The sequence below is a fragment of the Molothrus ater genome, chromosome 6, assembly GCF_012460135.2.
Source record: "Molothrus ater isolate BHLD 08-10-18 breed brown headed cowbird chromosome 6, BPBGC_Mater_1.1, whole genome shotgun sequence".
NCBI classification, from domain to species: domain Eukaryota; kingdom Metazoa; phylum Chordata; class Aves; order Passeriformes; family Icteridae; genus Molothrus; species Molothrus ater.
In genome coordinates this window covers 29,567,351-29,593,870 of record NC_050483.2, presented here as the reverse complement: position 1 = coordinate 29,593,870, position 26,520 = coordinate 29,567,351, and the positions used below count along the sequence as shown (strand labels likewise).

Sequence of the window (26,520 nt, the reverse complement as noted above, 5' to 3'; positions counted from 1 at the left end):
ATTTCTTTAAAAATGTACAAATATTGGGCTATAACTTCACCAGGAGATGGCTATTGGAAGTGTTGTAAAGTGTGTATCTGTTCTGAGCCATCTTCTTATATAATATGCTTATCATATGGAAAGTCAATTCTGTAAAAACACAAAGAGATTTTTTTATACTTCTTTTTAGGGTAAAAGTGATAGTGTGGAGTCATGCAAGGAAAAAAATAATAGGAAATTTTACAGAAAAGTAGATTTTTTTTCAGGTGGTGAGAATAATTTTCACAGCTCTTCCTTCTGTTTCTTTTGAAAAAATAGCTGTGAAAAGACTGCAGAAGCACATATTCAAATTCTGCAAACCCTTCTATATAAAGAAATTTTTTTTTCCTAGGATGCACAGTTTACTTCAGAGACTTGTGCGTCAACTGTTAATTGAATATTTTGAATCAGGACACAATATTGTTATGGCTTTAAATTTACATGCATGTTTACAAACCACATCCTTAAAAATACATAAATAAGCTTATGGGGTTTTTTCTGATTAAAGTGCTGTTGACTGATAACCCTTATGACAGAAGTGTTTTGCTTATCCATAGATCAAATACAAGCATAAGCAGCAGTATAATCTTGAACAGCATGAGAACAGTATGAAACTGGACACAAGGCACAACTGTAGCATAAACAGATGGTTATCAACATAGCACGATACTGACTTAATCCAGCAAAGTGCCAGATGAAAGGATGCCAGAAAAACAGCGAGGGTTCATTAGCAAGTGTTTGGAGCTCAGACATCACCAGGTGACTTACTTGGCTGACCTGAGTGTTTGTTCATGTCTCTCTTTGCAGCAACCCTCCTTCTTAATGAACTTCTGGGGAGTGGTCACACAATCTAGCCATCACCGGAGCCCTGTCTGCGTTAAATGGGTCTGGGTTCTGGATGTATGGCCCTCTCCTGTTTAACAGGACACTTTCAGAGAGAAATGTTTCCATCATTCTTGAACAAGAATTCACTTACTCAGGTGCTTATAAAACACTAATCAATTTATTATCTAGGAATCTAAATAGAAATCAAAAGGCTCTATATCAAATAGAAAAGACCAGAAGAAACCTTGAAATAGTTAATCTTGTTCTCTTCTCTGTTATTTCTTTAATAACTACTGCAAGTTTTCTTAATGAGGATTATTCTGCTGTCAGAGCTGTACAAGCTTCAAACTCACTCACCTGTAGTTCAAAGCATCCTAAACAGAGAAGCAGGGACATCTCTGAGGCAGAGAGGCAAACTCAGTCATTAAGTTACACTGAGGTCTTCCTGCTGAGGCTGGTGGCAGAGGTGGGCTCTTTCTGGTGGGTATCTTTGACTGACAGACCAGCCCACTCTCAGAAGAGGCTGCTTCTTGGTTGCTGCTAACCTACACAGTTCCAAGTTAACCATCTCCTATTATGTCATATTTTCAAATAACTGTGCAAAAGCATTTGCAGACCGATCTCTGCAGTGCCCTTGCCAGGTGCTCATAACCAAGGAAACTGAATCATAACTGACTGAGCTTTTGCAGCTGGGAGCAGAGCTGGAACCTCTTCACTGCCATTGAGTGCCAATAAGCTTGATCTTGCTTAGCATTTATTGCCTTTGTTTCAGGCACTTGCAAGTCTTTGTATCTCCTGGTACTGTATAGTGAAGGTACTCCTGCTTCCTGGTCGAGCTTGCTCAGTGGATTAACTCGCCTGCTGAACTGGTGTTCAGTGTGGTCACCGAGTTCAGTCTTGAATCTCTCTCCTCAGCATGCCATAAACTTTTCTTCATAAGCAAAGGTTAATGAAACTGGGACTGTGACTGGAGCTTTATGGCAGAATTTTTCTCTAATTCCTTGTTTCCAGTTTCTGTTGATACCAGAGGTGATTTTTCTAAGCCTCAGCTCTAGAAGTCACTCACATTCCTCTGTCTCTCCCCTTTGCAGACATCAAAAGTGTTCTAAACTGCAAGTACCCAACGAAGACAGTAGCCAGCACCTAAATTTTTAGATTATTAAAATGCTTGTCTGGCCTCTTATCTCCAGTAGTGTTTAATGCAAAATTTCTAGTATTATCAATACCTTTTTTTCCCCTCTTTCAAACCCATCATAGAAAATAGAATTGTTTCCATTGATGAGACCTACTTAGTCACAGAGATGCTGTTGTTTTAATTTTTACCTATTTTCTCAGTTCTGTAACTGAGGATATGGCCTTTTGCCTTGGTCTAACTGATAACTGTGCACCTTCATGTTAATCAGATAGAAATTTTCAGAAATTGGGGCTATACCTTCTGTTCTTTATTGGGAGCCACTTAAAGGTCAGGATGGGAGGAGTAAGATTACTGTAACAAAATCTGTTCTGAACACAAAAGAGAGCTTCTGCCTCTGATGCTATTAATCCAACACCCTTTACAAACATTGTACTTACAGTTAAGTAAAACAGCATAAAAATGGGAGAGAGTAGGAACCAGATGGGACTTTTAGGCTCTGGTCTGAATTGTCTGAAGAATGTTCTGTTTGTAAGCTTAAGTCCCTTTGCACAGAGGGAATGGATACAAATTCCCATCCTGTTTATACAGAATCACTTTCCTGATTTTGATTTGACTTCTGTGTGAGTTTTTTCCTCAAAACAGAGAAGAATTAACCTAGGGCAGATTCTCTCATCAATAACTGAAATGTCATCACTCCTAAAGAGTGTTAAAGACCAAAGCTGTTTATCCTTGGAATGACGTGGCAAATCCCATTGCCTCCTATCTTCTACCAGATTCTCCTTTTTGCTTTTTTAATTTTTTTTTTTCTTTTTAAATTTGAAAACAGAGGGAAGCAATGCCTAACTCAACTTTAAGCGTTATTTATTCAGAAAAGTTCTGCTGAGTCTTTCTCGTAATATGCTATACTTAAAGACATTCTTAATAGTGAAAAATATCAAAAAATCATTGTGAGTGAACTGGACAATCTCAAGTAATGAAAATATAGTGGAATATAAGATTGCTAATAGAAATAATTTGCAAAATAATATTGGGCATTACAAATGAGTTTCTGTGTTACTTAAGGAGCAGACAAGGTCAAAGTGAAGCTAATGTACTGGAGTGGTTTAGTTTAGCACAGAAAGACTAATTCAACACTGTAATGTAACCAAGAAAAGGGTGTGGGTTATCCTAGAATAGATTAAGCAAGGTGTTTGTATCAGGCAAAAGTGTTTGTATCCTTGTGGAAAGGCACAGAGGACATCTCTGGAATACTGTATATGGCCTGGAAATGTTTGTTGAAGCTTCTTTCTGCTTTCTTCTCCATCTACTTTCTTCCCAGCCAAGGTCTGTGCTAGAGAGAATATATTTATTGACATATATTTATTTATTTATTTATTTTATATATTTATTGAGCTCTCACTGGTAAAAAAGTAGACCTTAGGTAAAGCTTTAAAACCAGACAAGCTTTGATATATTGACTTCAGTGGGCAAAGTGCACGGCATCGTGTGTGAAAAGGTAGGGATCAGACTTGATTCTCATCTTCAGCATTGCAATTTTTATGATTCTCTAAGCATATTAAGGGAGAATCGTGTCAGGAGTTTGTATATCTAGGATACTGTACTCTGAACTTGAATTTTATGCTTGTTTTAGGAATCTAAAGTCGTTGATCTGTTCTAGATTGACAACACAGGAGAATGGCAGCCAGTGAGTGATTTTTAAATCTACTGCAGAGAGAACAATGGGGTTTTCAGCTCAGTTTTATCAGTATATCTACCCTGGGTAGGTTCAATTAATCTAGAGGAGTTTGCTCTACGTAGACCTTTTAATCTTTGATCTCTATAATTCCTGTGCCTTTAGCTGTGATGTAAAAACAGTCTGAAAAAGAATAAAACCTTAACTGCTTAGGAACCAAATGCAGGCTACTGACCCACTTGAAGGAGTAAAACCCATTTTGACATACCGCTGCCTGAGATGGACTGCACTTTAAAACACAGGGGGTTCTGGTTATCTCCAGTGTTGCAGACTTAATGGGAGCTGCCTTGCCAACTTTATCATACCTACCCGTCCTAATGCAAGAAGAAGGTAATAAAATAGATAATTTTCAAAATATTACCTTCCTTTGGACTGATTGTTGTAATTGTTGGAAAAATACCATGGGATTTTGGGACATCTGCTCAATCAGGAATGGAAAGGAAGTGTGCAGCGGGTGGTAGTGTATTTTACCCATATGGTGGAAACACCGGAAGATACTTGGGACTAAAAGGTAAAAGGCATTATAAATAGCTACCTGAGCCATCCTGCTTCCAGCTCTCACAGATACTTTGATTCAGGAGAGATATGTCCTTTGGCTGCATATTAACAGAAAGCCATAAATTCCTCAATCAGTGTTGAAGTTCAGTGTTTCTGACAGACTGTGATTGATGGGTAGCTTCAACTTTTCCAACACTGGTTAGAAGTATTATAAAGCACAGCTCAGTTAATGAATTACTTCTTCCTTGAGTATTCATATTGGAGCAACACCAACTTGGAAATGACTAGTGAGGTCACTTATCAATAAATCCCCCTGTCCCATCAAAGAAAGTGATAAACTTAGGTTGCAGTGTGGTGTGTGAGTCACTGCTGAAGTTCTGCACTGGAAAGAGCTCATTAGATTTATCTTGGGTTTGCAAGGCCCTTTCACATTTGCGTAACAGTGATGGTTCATGGTCTCTCTTATCAGTCATTTCCTACCGGTGAGTCTGGAATCTCTGGCAGAAGTTCTTGCACTAGTCCTGAGTGAACAATCAGTCAAATTTTTTTCTGCCATTTGGTTTAGTTTGTCTGTGCAGATATCTTCTGCAGTTCAGGGTGTTTACATACTGCACGGCGTTGAAGTGGAAGTTATGGACTTCAGGACACTTGAGCTGGCCTTGTGCAGAGCTGACAATGGTCAGGAAGGTTTGGTTTGGAGTCTGAGCCAATAAAACCTTATCATGCCTGAGCCAGAACTGACATTTATTTCAGCACATTGGTGGTTCTGGTCCAAGTGATATGTTTGTTCTTCAGTGTACATCACTGAACTTGTTTCTTTTAGCATCAGTCTTTATTTATCTATCAAACAGTAATACAAAACTCTGTACCCAGAGTCATCTCAAGCTACAGATAAAAAAATCACCTAATCCTCTCTTAAATTGTGTTAATATTTACAACTGGTCATGGTACATTTCATATCAAAAACAAGAGGAAACTACTTTTTTCTCCTTTTTTCATATGTTTTTGCCTTGCTTCTTGCTTGTGATCTTATAATGGACATCTCATTTGAAATAACTGAGCAAGCTGAAAAAAGAGAAGTGTAAAGAAGCACAAAAAAATCAAAGAGTTTCTTACTAATCTTACTAAGATAATACCAGATATACTTAATTGGTATTAAATATATGAAAGGAAGGTAAACAGCTCACTGTAAGACATGTACTAAAGGTTGCCATATGGGTCCCACTGCAGGAAAGAAGAGGTTGAGGGTTTTTTTTTCCCCCCCTACAGTTTTGCATTTTCTTAGTGATGGCTATATTTTTGTCCTTTGAATATAACTAAACTTTTCTAAAGTTCACATGTAGTTAGGATCCCTAAAGTCTGAATTTCTTAAGCATAATCCCCATGCAAGAGAATATTGAAGAGCTATAAATGCTGCTCCCAGTAATTCTGTGAAAAGAATGATCATTACACATGATCTTTGCTTCTGTTTCTTCTCCAAACATAAAAAGATATTTTTAACTTACTGATCATTGTTTATGGCATCAAAAATTGTTGTCATCAAAAATTTCAGACCTGGATGAGTTATAAAGCCATATTTGAGATCTTAAAGGGCTGACCAGTCTTTAGTGCATCTGTGCCATGCACTGGAACAAGAATGTTTGCCTTTGACTGATGGGCTTCTTGGATATCCACTGCCCTGTAGAAATGTAAACAAAGCCTTCTAGAACAGTTCATGTTTGTTAGAGAAAAGTTTTTCAAGAATTTTGTTCAGCAATTGTACATTCAGCAATATAGACGATGCTTATAAGGCCAATGATTTCCAATTCATTAGTAAATTCTCTCCCAATAACATTCTTGCTGGAGAAAATCTGAGTCTTGTAGAAAGATTGAAATTAAATTTTAAATTAACTCTGTCACCTTTTTTCTAAGATCGGTAGAACGTGACAGAACTCCAAAAGCACACATATTGCATCTGTATATATTAGCTCACAGGTCTGTTAGTATGACTTTTTTTCTTGTCCTTGTTGTGTGATGCCCAGTGGGCTCTAAAATACACTCTGCTGAGGCTTTGCATAACATCAAATTGCTGTGTCTCACACGTGAAATTAGCAGTGTTGCATTAGCTTGTCTCCAGGGACTTTGCTTTTAGGAATGGAACTAAGTGAGCTCACAAAAGAGTTGGAAAGGGCTTTTGTTTGTTTCATGTCAAAGGCATTTTGCAGCCACTAGTGTGGGTAAAAAATATTTATGCTTTGATCTAGGACTTTTACTTGGTTGAATCCCAAGCTTTTTGGCCCAGGTCTGGGATTTTAGGATTATGCCTTTACCTCGAGGAAGGACACTTGTTTTTATTGATGTTCAAAGCCTATGAGTGGAGAATAGGAAGAGCCCGCTTCTGAAGCTATTTTGTAATGGATTCATTTTCTTTCAATTTATAAATAATAATGTTGGTGTTTTTCATCATTTAGAAAACCAAAAGAAAGTTAAAGAAGGAATGTTTAAATAAAGATTTCAGACACATTAGAAACAGGCATTGAAGTTCAATTTACAGCAGATACTTTTTATCTGTAGAAGATAAGCATGTTGCTAAAATTATTATAGATATTTAAAGAATAATAAAAGTGATAAATCATGATGGCAATTTATATGCTCATTACACACTTAATGTACATTCCTCATGTTGTGCTGCTGAATTAAACCAAGTGATTTGCTCTGTGCAGTGGCATGGGCAGAGGAGCCAGTGGCATCTCTGTGTGAACATGCAGCTCCTGGGCTTCCAAGCTGTGCTCCCCGCTGGCCCCAGAGCTTCCAGCCATGGCTGCAGGCTGGGTGGAAGCAGCCATGCATTCTGAAAAGAGCTGCCCTGGTGCTATTGTCCTGGTATTCCCTTAGGAGTCCTCCACAATTTGGGACACAAGATCTCTGGGATAAAGCACTGTTCCAGTATGTGTTGTAAATAAGTATTGGATCCGTCAGCTTTTTCCTTACTTGCAGAACTGGAGTGAAATGGAACAGTACACAAGGCTCTGAAAAGCTACATAAACTATTTTCTGTTCTTCTCACTCCTGGTGTTCTGTAAATCTTGTGAGTGACCACAAGTTGCCACATAAGAGAATTCCCATAGGAGTCTGTGTTTATGTTGCCCAACTACTTTATCCAGCCACAGCACCACCCTCAGATCCCTTTTCTTGGCGTTGTTTTACTGTGGTAAGCAGGACGCTCTTGCTGGCTGGCTGCTCTCCTGCTTAGTAAAAGCTACAAGCCTTCATACTGGACAATTATCAGGGCTTTGAGCCTCAAAAATATTATAGCATAGGCAATCATTATGGCCAAGTTCTTGTGAAGTTTCCTTGGCCTATAGAGGACTCTCCACTGGGAAAATTAGGAGACACTCAGAAACAGAAAAGGTGACAAAATCCATTTTACAAACTAGGGAACAAGGCATGTGGCAGGGAGACAGAAAATGCTTCTGGGGAGAGGAATTTTGCAGAATCTGGTGTTTCATGAGCTGAAGGAAGCTGACTACCCTGCATACCCTCCCTGTATTTCACCCAGTGGAAGTTTCACCAGAAGTCTGACTTCAGCAAATAAACTGGAGGCAGCCTGGTTTTGTGCAGTTCCCTGGCTGTGCTGCTGCAGTTCAGACACCATTTGAATACACATTTGGGATTTCATTTTCTTTTCCAATTAAAACTTGCTGTTTGCCTGGGTAATGCAGTTCCCTGCCACTGAAGGTATTGTTAGGTACATCAGGCAAGAAAAGGCTCTCTGGGTATAAGGGCTCAGGAATGTGCTGGCAGTCTGGGAAAGGACAGCTAAGGAAAAGCAGCATTTTGTTAGATTTGGCCTATTGCATTCAGGACAGTGGTTGCTCTGGAGCACATCAGGGCAGTTCACCTTGGAAATTTTTGGTTTTGTTGTCTGTTTGTCTTTGATACTCATTTGAGGTTTTGATGGTTTTCTTCCACTGAAGTTATGTTTACTCAGTCCAGGATACTCAGAGCTCCTCATTATAGTGCCTGATGCTAAAACCATGCCTAAATGGCACTACATATTTCATGCTGACCTCTCTCACTTGAAATCCAATGTTTGGCACACCACAAGAGCTGAAACAATTTGCAGACTGGTCATCCATTGCTAGCAACTGCCTGGACAGGCTCAGCCAAAACACATGCCTTTGTTCTGGTTTTATGAGAGGGGGAGGAGGGACCCCACTGAAAAGAGATAGCAGAACTGTTGCTTATTGAGCCTTCTGGATTGTAGCCTCTGGGTACAGGAATGTAGGGTACATCTGGAGCTGTGCCTACCTGGCAGAAAATTAGTGCAGTAAAGTTGCTACAGATGTCTTATGTCCATATATGATTTTCACATAGTTGCTCAAAAAGCAGTGGCAAAGTCAGGAAGAATACTCATGAATCCTGATTTGCAGTTCCTGACATTGTGCACTGTGAATAAGTGCTCTGTACATATATTGCTTTTTATAAGGAACACCTGAAGCCAGCCAGGTATAGCAGGCTTGAGATTTGCAGTGTCCTATTTCCTAGACTTGTCCTCTCTGTTTCTCCTCTATTCTTAAAAGATTCTTGGTTTTCATTTCTATCTCCTTCTTTTGTTTGTTTTCTTTCCATTTCTTTCCTTTGCAAGTATTGAATGTCTCCTGTGGGAGTAAGCCCAGCCACATGTGCATGCAATGATGGTTTATTTTTATTGGAGTCATTGCCTGTGACTGTTTTTCATTACTATAGGAAGAACTGCACTAACAAACTGCTCTGAGAGCTTTCTTTCTGTTGTAAAATGTCCTGTTTTGTCCACAGCCACTGAGAGTATCTGCTGCCATCACTAAGACGTTGAGGGTTTGGAGCTCAGACACTAGTACGACCTCCTGAATGTCCTGTCTGGTGTTGAAAAGTACAATCTCAGCACCTCAGCTTCTTTGCATGGTGTCTCTGTAGGTCAGCTTTTCAACCTTCTGTCCACCTCTCTGCCACCTAAGCAACTCAATTGACCTGTACTTGGGGAAGAATTTGTGGTTGCACAAAGTGCAAGCACAGTCACGGGCTACTGTCATGTACTCTTAGGATAATAGAATGTACAGCCAGAACATCACCAAGCCAGGTCTGCCTGAGATTCTGCTGATTCAGAAGAGGCAAGTAAAAAGTACCATAAAATGCTTATTTTTCACTTGCATTTCTAGTCTTCACACTGGATAAGTAATCCTCTCTTTTGTTTCAAGTTATCACATATTTGTGTTACCATGGGCAAGACCATGATGTCCCAGGATTCCTGGTACTTCTTTAAGATTAATGTCTAACATAAATAATAAAACTATTAGTAGTTGAGTTAGGAACATATGCTTAACATAAATTTAAGCTAGAACTTAGGTATGTAAGCAGCCCAAATAATTTCAATAAGAAATACAGAGGTGTAGAATTTTTATTCATTGACATCTTCTGAGAGTGGAGCACTGAGAGAAAGGTGGTCTGCCTAGGCTTACAAAAAAGAATATATGATCGTATCCTAGAAATTATTGCTAGGATGAAACAAAAAGACAAGAAGTGATTTATCTGAAATTTGGCTATTCTTACATAGCTTCATGATTTCTAGAGATTTATTTTAAATATTTCAAAAGCTCTGCTTCATACTAGCACTAGCTACACTCTTATAATTAAAGGTAATCTGTTGAAATTTGGCTGAGAAAGTTTGATCTCCTTGATAGTAATTTACATTTGTTAATATAAGTGCAATGCTGATATTTCAAGATAGAGATTTCTTTGAATTCTTTCTCCCATGCTGAACCCATTACACGTTTGCCCTTGAGCTTTTGAAGACTTTCTCTTCATTAATTTTCTTACTCAAATCAGCACCTATGGTTGCTGTTTTCCCTGTAAAAATGTCTTAAGTGCATCTGCATTTCTCCCTCCCTCATTTTTTCTCAAGATGATAAACAGGGAATTCTTGGCTTTGCACTCTTAGCAATGTTCTTAATATATAAAATTTGTATGCCTTGAATTAAAAGAAAATAAACAGATGTGCTGCTGCATTTTGAGGGATTGAGACGACAGCAGGATGGTCAGTTGCCTTTTGAGCCCATTCACTCTGCTGTTTTTTCCAGATGTGTGCTAATGGACATTTTTAGGATGTACACAAACTCTGCTTGCCTACTTTTCTCCACTAATTGGTTTGGGTTTCTGGAATGCCTCTCATAAACCATCTCTAGCTGCCATTGTTGCTTTTCCATAAAGTACTAAAAAGGAAACTCGCTCCTAAACAGTTTCCTCTAGGTGGGATTTTCTTGTGGGGAAAGAGGAGATGCAATCCATTTAAACTGCTCTATAAAGAATTTTATTGAGTTGTGGCCCTTTAACCTAGCCTTGATGAAAGCTTTTTCAAACAGCTGGACTTCAGAGAACCACATCTCTCAGGTGCTATGTATGGCACAAATTAAATTACAGTTTCCTAAGAAATAATTTTAATCCAAATGATAATTGGTTTTTAAATTTTTATTTTTTATTTTTCTTTCTTTTCCTTCTTTTTTTTCTTTTTTTTTTGCATTTATGAAAGCAGTAGGGACTCCACATCCCCATGTACTCCCAGTACTGGGGCATGTTTGTAGCCCCACTTCTCATAGTTCCCTCTCTAGTGCTCAGGACATCTTAAGCATGCCCTGTTTCAATCCACCCTTTCTTTTTTCTTTTTTTTTTTTTAACAGGGAGAGTACATGTGTATTTGGGAGGACTGAAGAATGATGGCATATATCTCTTTTTCCTCAGCCTGCCTGGTTTACCTCTTATTCCCAATAAATGCCCAGCCTGTAGCCTTTCTTACTGACAAGTGTATGGGTGCACACAGTACAGCTGGAGTGGCTGAGCTTTCTTCTGCTTGAAAGAGGAAAATTTGTGCATGGAGAGCCTTTCCTGGTGGTGGGGTTTGGAGGAAGATACAAAGCAGGGGATAATTGTTTCTGTAGGAAAACATGAGGTCCTGATAAAGTCAAACTCTACAGTGATTTGCTTATGAAGGCAATAGGATTTAATGACGTTATTCAGATTTTGGTACTGATATCAGCTGTAAAATCTTTAGGACTGTATTTAATTTATGAGCTTCAATTTACCCAAGTGCATAACGGGGTTATTTTTTCCCCACCCTACTAAGGCCTTTTTAAAGTCTGTAGATTAGGCACCATATAAGCACAAAATGTTGTTGTCCGAAGAATCATTTGCTATTAGAGATCAGTTGTTTGTTTATAGGTGTATCTCGTGAGCTTAGTAAATGATTGCAGGTGACTGAATCTACTTTTTTTCCACCATAATACTAGAAAGGTGTTAGGGTCACTCTCTGTTTCTGCAGCAAGGGGCAGTTATCTCCCCAGTCAAATCAAAACCCGTGGTGAGACTGAAGCCTCAGAGAGCTCCAAGGTCCATGAGCATTGGTGTTTAGCAAGGAAACTTGGTAGGAAACACAACCATTTTTTCTCTTGTGTTGTAAAAAGCCATCCCACTGCCCTAAAGGGATGCTTCAGTGTAAAGAGGGAGTGGGGAACAACTCTGTGAAGACTTAATGCCACCACAGTGTTGGTGCCCTTTAGGGAACTCTTGGTTCTCTCCTTGGGTACCTTTCCAGTGGGCTGGAGGCAGTGTGAGCTGTGGGACTGAGAAACAGAGCTGGCCCTGGGAACTGAGTTGCAGCTCCTACTCAAAACTAAATGATCTGCGGAATAAGGACTGCTGCTTTCATTTCTAGAATATATCAAGTTCCGGCACACTGGGCCTGAGAAGTAGCAGAAGGGAGGGCAGAAAAAAACGTTATGAGGTCTGCTGGGATATCTGATGCAAAATCAACTTTGTTGTTTTCCTTCCTGGCTTTTTCCTGGGCTCTATTGCAGCTGAAAAAACAGCCCTTCTGATCTACAATAAGAGGGGAAATTCTGGCGTGAAGATTGTCCACCCAGTCAATTTGGCACAATCATGGGAAAGATTTGTTTAGCTTAGCACTGATTTTATTAGTACATGAGTCTAATCAAACCTTGAGACCTTGAGAGATAGTATTCTCACTGCTCAGTGACCCTGTCAGTGGTGTAGGCTTCCTTCTCAATTCTCATGCTCTTTCAACTGAATGTGGTGTTAGCGAAGAGTTCTCCCGAAATGCACCAGCTCTTAGCAAAGCTTGTTCACTGCAATTGCACAGCAACATGAATTAGCAAAATGTCCCAGTGAGCCAGCATTGTTTCTGTAAGGGCCACAAGAGTCATGAGAGCCAGACTCCTTTCACAGGTCTCTGGTATTCAGTCAGTAGACCTGAATTCTAAAATATTTATTGACTGTAAATGTGGATTTGCTTTTCATTCAGTCCCTAGTGCACATTATATGCATTTTGTCAGTACAATAGACAAGAATAATATGAGTCAAGGAGAAAAGACAGTGTAAGAAAAAGCTTGACATAGAATAAAATAAAAAGAGAAGAATCTGTCCATTGATAAGAAACTGACATACTTTAAAGGAGGTTTTAAATTGTTTTAATTGTGTTCCTCAGTCATTGCTAAAAACCAATTTCTTGTAATAGTTTCCATAAAAAAATAGGAACAAAAGTAGTTGTCTTTCCAGTCTAAATGGAAATGATGCATTTAATGTTAATACAGATGATTTTCTGAAGTATTTCATTGAAATATCTTAGTCCATTCATTTTGTTAAAATCATTAGTTTTCCATTATAAAAGCATAATTTTTCAGTCACATGAGAGCTGATAGCTCAGTCAAAATCATGTTGTTATTTCACTGTTTGGTTGTTTATCATCCTGGCATTTTGATAACTAATTTGATATAAGACTCTGTCCCCTTCATCATCTTTACTCTTTTTTTTGGCAGAACATTGCCTTGATTTCTGGTTGTCAGAAGCCTTCTGAAAGTTCATCCAATACCTTTTCCAATTCATCACTTCCCTTGCTATTGACAGGAGGCGTTGTTCCAATAATTACTGTTTTCTGCTGGGCTTCTGCAATCAATTCTTTGATTCATCTCTTCCATAAAGCTTATAAATAATAAAATGTATTATTAAAAATGCTTTCCCTAACTAAAGCAAACATTAATGTACAATATTTCTGCTGTCATCATCAATTCTCTCTCAACTGCTCTGCTTGTCTCACATTTATCTTCCTTTATCTAATCTAATGGCATCTATCCAATTTCTATTCACTTTTCATCAAGGTGATATATTTCCTCTTACATAGTACCTTTGTGCTCTTAGCATGCCTTATGGCAGAAATGATTTTTCAGTCATTTAATATTTATTCTACATTGTTGTCAAATAATAAATATTTATTACAAACCTCTTGACAGGGAAATGTGATGCTAGAAAGAAAAGAAAGGAAACTACGATTTTACCATTTTATAGAGGTTGGACTTGGCAAAACTTGAAATAGCCTTCATTTTTACTTCCCTCATTGATCTCCATCATTTGCACTTTAGAGGGACAGCAGCATAATAACTGCTGATGGATTTTACGTTCCATTCCAGAAGCTCATGGGCAGCTCATGGAGAGCATTTCAGAAGTATCATAGGATGAATTAGAAAGACTCAGTATTGTTTCATCATTTTTTATGTCTGTTTTCTATTAATTTCACTGTTTAAAAAATTATTTTTGTAATCAAAATGCCTGCTAATTTCTTTAGCCTATTACTAACCATTACTGTTTACTTATCTCAAAATGTGTACTACTTTTGGTGCAACTTCAACTGCACTGAAGTGTTAATAGGAAAAAATATGGTGGGGCCTGGATTTGGTTTTGATTCCAAAATTAATTGGAATCAAATTCCATTAATAAATTGTGATTTAATGATTAAATAGTGCTTATCACTGAAGCACTAAAGTGTGTCTTTCACTTACCTGGCTAGGAAAGAGTGCAATAAATTGCTTTACATACATCAGGAATATTAGTGGAGTTCTATTTTCCTTTATTTTCCTGAAGTAAAAAAGGAACCAAGGAAATCTTCTATGTTGGACTGAAAATTTTGGTTCATGATCTTAAGTTTTATAAAGTAAGATTGTGGAAAGAGATCTGTGTTTCAGCTTGTTATGAAATAATTCTGAATTCAGATCCAGGTTCAGATAATACATCTCCCTGTACTCTCCCCAGTTTTCAGGCAGGAGTGATTGAGAATTGAAACAAGACATATACTTGAATATATGTGAGTTTTATAAATTCCTGGTCTGCCTGTGCTGCCTACTTCTGAATTCTGGAAGATCCCATGTGTTCTCCACATCCTCAGGTGGCTGTTAGGAATCTTATGGAGAGAAGCAGATGCTCACTAGAAGATTTAGATGAGAAGCCTTTAAATTACAGATTCTGTATTTGAAAACTATCAACTTTTTCTTGGTTTATTCACCACAAAATCCTTAGTTGCATGTCAGCCATCAAAGGTCATTGTTAGCATGCATTGTTCCAACTCTGTCAGTTCTATCAGCATAAAACATGGGTTGGCAGGGCTTTGATGCTGTAGGAAGCCCATAGGAGTTGAAGAGACTTAACAGGTCATGAAGTGCTCCCAAGGCACTGCTTCATATCCCTTTCATAAATATTTTAATCTGAATCCTAAAAGCAAAGATTAACTTTTTAGCTTTTCTTCTTTGAGTTGAAGGCTCTTCCAGAGTCTCGTTTTATTGGTAGTTATGATCTTTTAAATTTCCAGCCAAAATGTCTTTATGGCTGCAAATCTGTTCTTCTGCCAATGTTGTCAGTTTGAGAAGCTCTTCTCTTTCTTCCTGCTTCATTCTCTCATTTTCCCTTTTCCCATTCACTTACACACACAGACACTGTCAGCCTTCATTTTTGCCAGAATCACTGAGCTAATGTTTTTCTAGTGCTGTCTCAGGTGAGCACTCCAGTCTCCTCAGCAGCATACAGCCCCTCTCTTGCAGTCTGGGTTCATAAGTGACCTGTAGGGTACACAGTCTCCCAGATTAAACCTTGCTGGTATCTTGTGCAGAAACACACAGGTGTCCCTGGTTTTACCAGGTATATGTGGTGGTGCCCCATACAACTGGGTCTGTCACTGTCTTGACTACATCACCTTATGGGTCAATCTAAGTGAGATACTAATATCTCAGGTACACCCAGGAAGTGTCTTCTTTCCAATAGGTGTTTCCACCTTTGTCTTACAGCTTCTGTCTTATCCTTGTTTTTTTCATTACCAGTTCCCATTTAGCAGTGTTAAAAGCTTTACAGAGATCTGAAGAGATGAGTTCAAATTTATATCAGGCTTCTAAAGTAAGCATGTCATCTATGTCTGGCATGTCATCTATGTCTGGCATGTCATCTATGTCATGCCAGACATAGATGATATCCTTCTTTGAAAAAGGATGTCATCTATGTCTGGCATGACAGCCATGTTTTCTTTTACCCCGTTTTCCAAGACTTTAGTTCATGGAATCATAGAATATTCTGAGTTGGAAGGAACTTGTAAGGATCACAGAGTCCAGCTCCTGGCCCTGCACAGGACAGCCCAAGGATCACACCATGTGCCTGGGAGTGTTGCCCAAATGCTTCTTGAACTCTGTCAGGCTGGTGCTGGGACCACTTCCCTGGGGAGCCTCTTCCAATGCCCAGCCTCCCTCCAGGTGAAGAATTTTTTTATGATATCCAACCTAAACCTCTTCTGACATAACTTCAGCCATTCCATCCTGTCACTGGTCATCAGAGCAAAGAGATTGGTGCCTGCCCCTCCTCTTCCCCTCATGAGGAAGTTGTAGGCTGCAATGAAGTCCCCCCTCAGTCTCCTCTTCTCCAGGCTGAACAGACCAAGTGACCTCAGCTGCTCCTCATACATATTTGCCTAAGATGCTTCACAATCCTTGTAGCCCTCCTTTGGACACTCTCTTATACCGTTGTATGCTTCTTAGACTGTGGCACCCAAAACTGCCCCCAGCACTGCCACAGTGAAGAGCAGAGAGGACAATCCCCTCCCGTGCCTTGGTGGTGATGCTGTGCCTGATGCCCCCCAGGACACAGGTGGCCCTCCTGGCTGCCAGGGCACTGCTGCCTCTGTTCAGCTTGCCACAGACCAGGACCACCAGGTCCCTTTCTGTGGCACTGCTCTCCAGACTCTCATTCCCCAGTCTGTCCTTATATCCAGTGTTTCCCCATCCTGGGTGCAGAACCCAGCACTTCCCATTGTTAAACTTGGTGATTGCCCAGTCCCCTAAATTTTCAAGGTTTCTCTGCAGGACCTCCCTGTCTCTGAGGGAGTCAACAGCTCTTCACAATTTAGTATCATCAGCAAATTTCCTTATTATGCCTTTGAGTCCTGCGTCCAAGTTGTGTTGTTCCTCACTTCAAAATATCTTGTGAAGCCCTGCATAGTACTATCAGGTTGCAGGCATCAACTCACTAGTTTATATTTTTTTCCTCTTCTTTTATTGGTACTAAGTTTGCTGCTTCTCAGTTATGTTGTATCATCTTCAAGTTGATAGGAAAGTGACAAATACTAGCTATCAGGCCTGAATTCACATGCTGTTTCTTAGAATAGTTTCCTGATAGAGATTATCTACTTCTGCTGAACATGCTAAATTCCTGGAACTTTCATTCCACTCAGTTGTTATTCCTGTATCGATGTGATATGGATAAATTCACATTACCTGCCTTTTCTTCTTTTTTAGTACTGTCCTACTTGAGAATTTTTTTTTCACTGATATCTAGAAATATATATAATTACTATTCCAATGTAATTTCATTATAAATGCAACTTTTATTTACTTTTGGCTATTGTTAATAATCTTTCCAGAGTCAACATCAGCTGATTTTTGGTAATCCTTGATTTATACTTCCATTTCCTGGCCTTCCAAACATAATTCTTTTTTTGATATGTATTTTCTTCCATGCTTTATAAGTTCGTTGTATACATATAAGAACCTACTCTCTGTTGACTGCTCTGCTAGAGGATAATTTGCAATGAACTTTTACAGTTTTTTGATTTTGCTTGAAAAACAAGTCTAAATACATATTTACTTTTTTTTTAATGTTATGTTAAATACTATAGTTTGATGTTATAAAAATGAATTCTCTGTACTCTTTCTGCTTGTGAAATGTGCAATTGTACTTAAAAGGCTCTTTTTCTCAGTGGGCAAACATTCAAAATAAAGCAATACCTTTGAATATTCTGAGCTGTTTCCATTTCACTGGAAAGGAAGATAATTTGGAGCCTCAGATGTAGCTGTGCAGCAGCCACCTTTCAGAGGGGCCCTGTGATGTGCTGCTGAAAGGAAGTGATTTATTATAGTTTTTCATTGCTATACATAGCTATGCACATACTGTAACTGAATAAAAATGCAGTAACAGAATGTACATAGAGTTATTTGAATGTCTATCCATGTGCATGTATAACTGTGCCTAGTGCACATACATACTTAGGTTAGTACTTATGTGCATAGTAGTGCATGGAATGCCAACAATTTGACCTTAGATGTCAGAATTGTAACTGTTCACTTCAGGCCTTTCCAATTAAACAGCCAACTGTTGTGGAAGACTCTACCTGAGTGTTTGCACTGTTTTTTCCACCCCATCCTCTCCCTTGCATTTTCAGAGCTGAGGGAGTGTGTGAAGCACCTGGAGGCAACTCCTCTTCACTCTACTTTCTTCCTGGCAGTCTTCCTCCTGCTGTCTCTGTGGTAACCAGTGACAGGACCTGAGGAAATGGCCTGAAGTTGTGTCAGGGGAGTTTTAGGTTAGCTATTGGAATAATGCTCTTCATGCAGAGGGTGTTTGGGCACTGGAACAGGCTCCCCAGGGCTGTGGTCACAGCGTCAAACCTGTTCAAGAGGCGTTTAGGAAAATGCCTTCAGGTACATGGTGTGACTCATGGTCCTGTGCAGAGCGAGGAGTTGGATTTGATGAACCTTGTGCATCCCTTCCAGCTCAGCTTATTCTGTGATTCTTACTGTAATAATGATAGGCAAGAGAATACAGGTTTTGTTAGAGTGCATCAGGCATGTGGGATGTGGCTTGCTGCCCTTTTCTCCAGAAAATAATCCCAGAGAGAATGGTAATTAATATGGAAGAGGGGAAAGTGCTACTACAGCAGGTTTCCTACTTGGGTTATTCACAAAGTATTCACAGTATCATATCCTGGTTTAATGTTGTAAAAATGTCACTTTCATGCTGGTGACGGCATAAGAGTTATTTTAGGCAAGCTGTGAAGGAACAGTCCTTGGCAATGAGCAAAAATCAAACAGGCAAGCAATAGAGCTTGGGCACATTTATGTGAGTTTGCCACCTGCAGGTCCCACATTCCCTACTCTGCCCATTTCTGTCTCTGCAGTTCTGCTGCAGGCTCGTCTTCCATAGAGGACAATTCTACCATAGTGGAGCCAGGGATCTTGGTTTATTTCTGGTGTCACCCTAGTACCAAGCTAAATTTAATTGCACTGTACACCCACCCTGAGGGAATTCCATTTCCTATTTTGATATTTCAAGGACAAGATCCTTGAATAAAGCTTGACATGGTCATTACCCTTTTTGCAGAAGAGGACATCCAGATACGTGCAATGGCATGTTACCATCCCCAGTGTGATGACACATGAGTGGACACGCTGCTTCCAGGGGCAGGGTCAAGGCAGTGGGTGGAGTTCTTGGAGAAGCCAAGGGGGCATATCTGTGGAATGGCTAATGGCAATTAAAAATTCCCTGTATATGGCAATAGCAGTTTTGTTCAAAATTGTCTTTGAGTGCAAAAGCCTGAACAGCAGGAATGGTTAAGCTTAACAGGATGCCAGTAAGACAAGCAAAAGGTACTGCTTTAATGGCATTTTTAAAGGCGTTTAAGGACCTGTAAATCCTTTAAAAATTGCAGCATGATCTATATATGTGTATGAGAAGATCTCAACTACTTAGAAGTGATTAGGCTGGATCAATAACTACATGTTATATCTGAAGTGTGCTTTACTACTTCTGGAAGTTAAATCTGGTGAGATGCTTTTGGAGATTTGAGCTTTCATCAGTATGTTATAAAGATGCATACTTACATCATGTATTTGCTTTGCAGCTCCTGGTTGCTAAATCCCCTGTTGCTCCATTCTCCACTTTTTTCTACACCATTGAGAAATCAGGCTTGATTCTTCAGGGTAAGACCAGAGTATTGGTTGTTTTGCCTTTTCAATTAGTATTTTAAGCAGACTGAATGTAGATAACAACAACTATTTTTGAAATTTGTGCTCTTTATACCAAATTAAAACCCCACACATTTAAGCATTTTGGTTAACAAGGGGATGTTCTGCTGAATTCACTGTTTTTTCTTGATTACCCTAAATTGGTTCTTGCATTTTTCCATGGATCTAGAAATGGGCCCTGAAATTATTAACCAGGGCTCCTTGTTTTTCTCCAAGGTAAAGTGGAATGGTTTGGGTAACATGGGGCCCGATGGAATAGGTTTCTTCAGGAGAAACACACCTATCTATCCTTAATAGCCTGTGTTAATGAATGTTTTTTCTTTAGCAAATGGTTTGGCATCAGTAAGAAAATTAATATCTGTTTTCTATTTTTGTGATCATTGTAATGCTAATGCCCAATGGTCTTAAATTATCCTCAGGTTCTCTAGGATATGAAGTGTTATGCTGAAAAGCTGGATATTAATACCATGCTGACCGGGAACTAGGATTCCTTGTGGCTGTGTCCTGAATCATGTACTTCTAGACACAGCAAAGAGAGAAGTACAACTCTTCCCTTCTTTTCCCATTTATCCCAACAAACATCCTTACTTTTTGACAAACCTTCGTAGATCAATTTTGTTGAGTTGATGTCTTTTGATATGCAGCCTGGCTCCTTATCACTGCATCAGTTTAACAGACTGAATAAAACTATCAGTGCCTGTCACTTTCTGTACAGGGAGGACACTATGATATGCAGCCAGGGCAATAAGACAAGTGAGTATAGCTGGTTCTCAGTTTCCAGTGATGGAGAATCACTGATCTCATGAGGCACTATGGGCATTTTAAGGGATATGAACAGTTCTGATTGCACATTTCTCACATTCAAACAGGCTGTACCAGACTAATGACATATTTATATTTCCTAGTGACTCCATATGCTTACATCTCAGGTGATGCAAAATGTCAGAAAACAAACGAAATGAAAATATTTTATGGTGCATTTTTGCTTCCATTTGATACAGCTATGTAATTGTAATGAAGGGGGAGGTGTCTATTCAGCATTTCCTAAGCCTTTGGATACTATTTTCAGTGTATGTTTAGATAGCATTTTGGGCACTTGATCTGCTTTATTTGGTACCAGTAATTCTAAAAGTCTACAGGAACTAGAAACAATTTTTATTAGTTTAAATGGAGAGTACTTGCAAGAGTTGGTCTTGATGTGTTTTGTTTCAGTATAGGGCAGATGATAAGCTACTTTTCTGTCTTGGATATCTTGAGTTACATAGATGTTTCTGGTCATTATTTTAAAAGGCAGACAATTTCCTGCTCTGTCCTCAGGCACTAATGTAATGAAACTTTGGGAAAGAAAGTTTTCCTATTTCAGAAACAGAGAGAATTTGTACAGAGTCAATCTTAATTTTTTCAGCTCTTTTCTGTGAGCCATGAGTATAGCTTTCCCAGGGCTGAACCATACCTTTAAAGAACAAATAGGCCTGGTTACACATCATGATGGAAGAGCACTCTGATAGGAGAACAGCACTGGATTAAAAGTGTGGCAATTGCTCTTTTCCCTACACCCTTGTGTTTCTGGGCAGTACATTTAAAACATCATTTGCCATTTTTCTACAAACAGATAAAACACCAGTTTGGATTTCTTTAAGTAATTGATGTATTCATATCAGGCATTCTGTGTGCATTTTGAAAGGCAACAAGAATATCTTCTCTGTGTGAGCCTTTTATTACTTTCTGACTACATAATTATGTTTCTAATTTAGATATTTTTCTCCAAGATGGGTAGCAAAGAAGGGTATGGTTCCCCTAATAATGCGCCCCAGACTCTTTTACAGAGACTTGTAAGCACTTACACATGAACCATCTCACAAATTTGTAAAAGTAAATATTGCATGGCCTCATCCCACATTTCAGTGATCATTATATCTGTGGAAACAGGAAGTGAGCAAATCACCAGGAAATGTCTGGTTTGGATAAGACGCAGAAAATGGCACCAGGCTGCCTTGTTCAAAACATGCTAGAGTTTTTCTGAGAGTTGTGCTTGGTGCTTCTTTGCAAAGGGAAGCTGGATGCAAGGTAAGATGCCAGTCAGGCACCTAGCCACGGGCCAGCCTGTGGCTGCTGGAGGGACGCCACAGAGCACTAACCAGTGGGATCTGTGCCCCAGCCCGCTCCCAAAGGCAACTCTGCCATTCAGGCTTTGTACTTTGATTCCCTTGGTGTCAGGAGGTGAGCACATTGAGGGTGGCTGATGGGAACAAGTGGGTAGATGTGGGAACTGGTGAGAAGCAGCAGCTGGCTGAAGTGCCCAGGATTCTTTCTTTTTACTCAGGGGGTCCCATCCTGGGACCATTAACCAATAGGCCATAAACAAATTGATATCGGAAAATGTAGCTGGAAGCTCCCTGATTAGCGAGGGTGAATGGGGAATGAAAGACAAAGTGAAAGTGTGATTTAACAGTTCCACAAGCAATTTCCATTGCCACCTCTGAGGGATTAGGATGTGTGGAATAGGCTAAAAAAAAATAGGAGGAGCTCCCCCCTGCTTTGTTCTGTGGGCTGGAGGATAATAAAACGGCAGGAGAGGCAGTGTGGCTAGTTAGGGATTTCACAGACTGCTATTTGATGCAGTTTAAGGAGCCCTTCTGCTATTGTTGCAGTTAAAATGGGAAGCGGAACTGTTCTCCATTTGCAAAAATCTCCAGCGTCCTCAGGAAGAGGGCTGAGAGCAAAAGGCTATTAAGATGGTAATGCTGCCCCATTTGGAGGAGTGTATCAAAATCCTCTTTGTCAACGTAAATTGCTGCTCTGTTTCCCTGGTACCTTTGCATCTCATGGCCTCAGTGCAAGCACAGAAATTTTTGGAGGAGACCCTTGTGAAGGCAGAACTGCTTCTCTTTTATTCTCAGAGGAGATCTCCAGGCTGCCCAAGGGTCCCTTGGAGAAAACTTCTTTGCTTTTATAAACCTGAAACATTCAGGGATGAAGAGAATCCATTTATGCACTCACTCTTTTATTTCCACTTTCAGACTAGAGAAATGAAATGTGATGATTAAAAGGCAAGATTGGACAGTCAGAAATTTAGCAAAGAAAAGTCTTCAGCCTCCTCCCTTCATTGCTTCAAATTGCTCTGTGCTATAGCAGGAGTGGACTGGAACCCCAAAAGTACCCTCAGTTGCCTTTATGTTGCAATGCAGTGTCATGTTATGTTCTGCCAGTGTCATACTTTGATGAACCTGAGTTGTGAGTGCAGAATCCAGTCTGACAGCCAATTTTTATTTTGTAGAGATCTTAGACAAAAAGGCAGAAACCTGGATCAAGCACTGCAAAATATAGGAAGTTTTACTGTCAGCTTGTGTTTGCTGTTCTAGGAACTTGCTGTCGCTTCCCTGTTTCAATACCAGTTGAACAGCAACTTCCCTGTTTCAACCAGTTGCAGTGAGTGAAGTCATACCGTTAAAAAGAAGAATAAAATTAAAAGAGCTCCAGATCTACTTGATTAGGAGTGCAAGTTGTAAGATTATTTTTCTCCTTGGCTATGATATAATTTCTGTTTTGATTGGAAATTGCTAGCTGGTAATTCTGTTCTGGTATGACAGAAGAAATTTTTAGCTGCTCTTGCCTAATTGCAGTTTCATTGAAATTGAATGTAGTGCATCCTGGGTTAGGCCAGCTGAACTAGAAGGTGCTGCTTAGCTTTGTGCACACATATGTGAAAAAGATAGGCTGAATGAAACTGATTTGAAGCTGTATGCTGTGGATGATCATCCAAGTCTAGCTTTAGAAGGAGCAGTGTTCTGGGGTATAAATACAAGTAGGCAACAAGCCTAGCTGTTACCTACCAACAGCTCAGCTGTTTGTGGAAATCTCATTCCATCTCACTTAAGCAAATGCCTTCTGTTACCAAGAGGAGGCTGCTGTGAAAGGAGTCGGGGACACGGTGGCTCTTTGCCAGCTGAAGAGTCTGTTGGGACTCAATGCTTTAACTAAGTGATTACCATTGCACTTCATGGAAAAACTCAGAAGCACTGAAAACATTAGGCAAATTCTATTAGTGAGCTAGGATGTGCTTTTGAGTAATGATATATTTTCAGTTTCATAGGGTTTAAAGATGGATAGAATTATCAGTTCATCCAAACTGACCTCCCATATATGATACATGTTTCCTTCAGGTACCTGATAACTTTGTTGCACTGAATAATTTCTTCTAGAAAAGTAATCACTATTACTTGCAGACATAAAGAAATGTGAGTTCCTAGTTTTCATTGATGGTATTTTCAAGTTTTAGCTACCTTGATGCAAAACCCTTGTTCTGTAGTTCAGATTAGAATTTGTCTGCCTTCAGCTTTTGGCTTCAGTTCTTGTAAGGCCCTTCAGTGCTACAAAAAGCAGTGTTGCTGTTAAATGGTTGCCATTTTTCATGAGTGTACTTGGCATAATGATTTCTCTTGCTATGTTTTACTCTTCCTTTTTGAAAGGTATAACTGTCTATAAATTTAACCTCAAAATTTCGTGTCTCCTGCTGACTGGCTCCCAAATACCTTGTATTGCTAAAGGGAAGAGTTTAGGGGTTTTTGCCACAGGACTGAATAATTAGTTTATTAATCCACCCTTTCTGCTGCCCTCTTTTTCACTGCACGCAACCTGTCTGAACACAAATGTGCTCACCTTACATGTAATGTCCTATTGAGGCAGGTAACTTATTGTATGTAGAAACAAAAGAATGTGGCACTTGGAAGAGAGTGTCTTAAGTTTCACGGTAGGGAAAAGATCTAGTAACAGCTAAATCTAGGGAAACCTTGGTACATTATGTTTCATTTGTCACTAAGGTAATGAAAGAGGCTCATTTTGATCTCTAAATAGCATAGGGTCTGGGTTTGTAGTGCAGCATGGCAAACTGTCTCCAAAGTGCTATAACTAATTTCTATGGCTGAAGCAAGTGAAAAGTGCCTCATTTTATTTTGTAAAGAAACAAGTAGTGAGGTAGAAAAGGAATTCTGAAAGAAAGGGCAGCATTATTTGTATTGTATTGTGTGGGTTTGAACAGTGAAAGACAATGATTTACTGCATCAAAAGCTTTTATTCAATTGAAGAACTGTAACTATAAAGTGACCTTTGTCTGGAGCAACATGGATATAATCTGTAAAATGAAGCAGGGTTGTTCTTGATGTGTGAATGGGTGGAAGACAGATTAATGGGAATAGAGTTGTGCATTGCTATTGAGATGGTAAAAGATTTGCAGTGCCACTGGTGATTTCCAGGCCTATTGGAGGGATAAAGATGAACTGATCATTGTTAGGATCTCTGTGGGGTGGAACCGTTTTTGCTGTATTCCCCACAGGACGCTGAAAGTCTCATGCTATTTCTAACAGGTTTGTAATAATGAGAGCAAAGAAGCACTATCAATTTGTAGGTTAAGTCCATCCTGGGACTAAGGAATGAGAAAAAATAAGACTGCCATCATCCCAATGCCAGCAACGTCACCCACACAGATATAGCTGACATCAATGAAAATGTCCTTTTGTTCAGGCAATTCATGGCATTTTGAGGAGTGGGTTGCTAAACCTGTTTGCTTGGGTGAGGGTGTCGTCATTAGATCGGTTTGTGAGAATTGCTCTACTGCTCTGCAGCAGCACTGCCAAAGCCTTGCTGGAGTTGCCAAACTCCATGGCTGTCAAATGAAGGAGGACAAAGAAACAGAGCACAGATGCAAAACCAACTAAAAATGTTTATGATGAGAAATGGAAGGAAAACATTTTAATGGTGAAGGAAGACTAGAGGCATCTTGGGTTTAGAGCCAGTAGAAACCAAATAAACTGTAATTTCAATAAAATTAAATGTTTCTCTCTGCAAACATGACCTTTCACATAGTGGCATAGTACATAGGCAGTAGATTGATAGAGTTTCTGGCCATGTTTGTTCCTGTGAGCTTAACTTGTGTGAGGATATTATGCTGGATAAATCCAGTTTAGCACAATGTTTTGAATTACCTGCTTATTTCTAAAGGTTCATGTAAAGATACTGAAGATACTGCTGTCTTGCACTTAAAGCCAAACATGTTCCTAAGTGCTTTACTACATTGCAACTGGAGTGCCAGCATTTAATTTGTCGGAAGTTCTACTAAATGTAACACAAAAAAAAGTTTTAGTGCAAGCAGTGTGCCAAATCTGTTCTCATTTATACAAGTGTTAATCAAAACTAATTTCTTTTAATCCAGTGTTGTTAAAACAATTAACTGAAGAGTGTAAGTCTGTTCCCCTCTTTTCAAGGCTGGCATAGGCTTCCTGGGACAAAATGATCTCACTTCAGAGAAATCTTCTCCTTACCAGGCTCTCTGTAATGAATTCCTGATCAAAGTGGGCTGCTCCCCTGGGTTTTCAGCATAGTGCTAAAGCAAATGGCCTTTTTTCCAAAAGGCTTTTAACATAAGGAGTGTAATTGTTTGTTGATTAGAGGTAGTGTCTGTGATTTGTGACAATATATTGTTCTGGGAACTGAACATTGTCAAGGAAGACTAAGACTTTACTAGTAATTGCCTGGATTTAATGTAGATGTCACATCTTTCAAGCTACAGATTTGTAAAATAAGGTCAAATGTACCTAAAATGGACTTAATGTTCTTAAGCGAACACATTCATGAATAGGAAGCTAAATAAATGTCTGTTCAAAAACTTGTTTTCCAGCCAGAGTAAAGGCTCATGCTTTTGTGTGCAGCTTATGAAGGTAAAAGACATTTAAGTCTCAGTGATTTTTTCTTCTCTCATGTAGGCACAACTAAATTTCTTTTGCTATCCTCAAAGGTTATGTCTGTACTGGCTTCACCACTAACATGTTTGGTGAAGCCATCACTGTGTCATTTGATCTTATGAAAATATAGTTAGCAATAAAGAGAGGACTATGACCCAAAATACTTACCCTTGGTAATACACGCAACTTTTCTTTAGCTATAGGAATTTATGTATTACTAAAGTCTTGTAAAATCCCGAAGTGTACAGCCTGTTTTCCAAAGAGAAATTGGACACTTTATTGTTGCCTCTGCTGAGGAGATCCAAAAGTTACGCACAGTCTAAACTCTGGAAGTCTCCAGAGTGCAATTCTGAGTGAGCAAGCACACTTGAATAGCACTTCATCAAAACTAGGAAACTTTGCCTGAGGAGAGGCTTACTAGCACAGGGATAACACTTAACAA

The 26,520-nt window shown here is 39.3% G+C and overlaps 1 protein-coding gene across 2 annotated transcripts in view; it reads left to right on the top strand.

Annotated features, from left to right (window-relative positions):
• The window catches only part of RAD51B (RAD51 paralog B), a 398,879-nt gene that overhangs the window by 251,944 nt on the left and 120,415 nt on the right, over positions 1-26,520 (top strand). The window contains exon 10 of one of the 2 annotated variants that reach the window (XM_036383247.2): positions 19,218-19,296. The exons of the other annotated variant lie outside the window; for it this stretch is intronic. Within the exon in view, the coding sequence (XP_036239140.1) occupies positions 19,218-19,296 (79 nt within the window). The remainder of the gene's footprint in view (positions 1-19,217; positions 19,297-26,520) is intronic. 2 annotated transcript variants of the gene reach the window in all.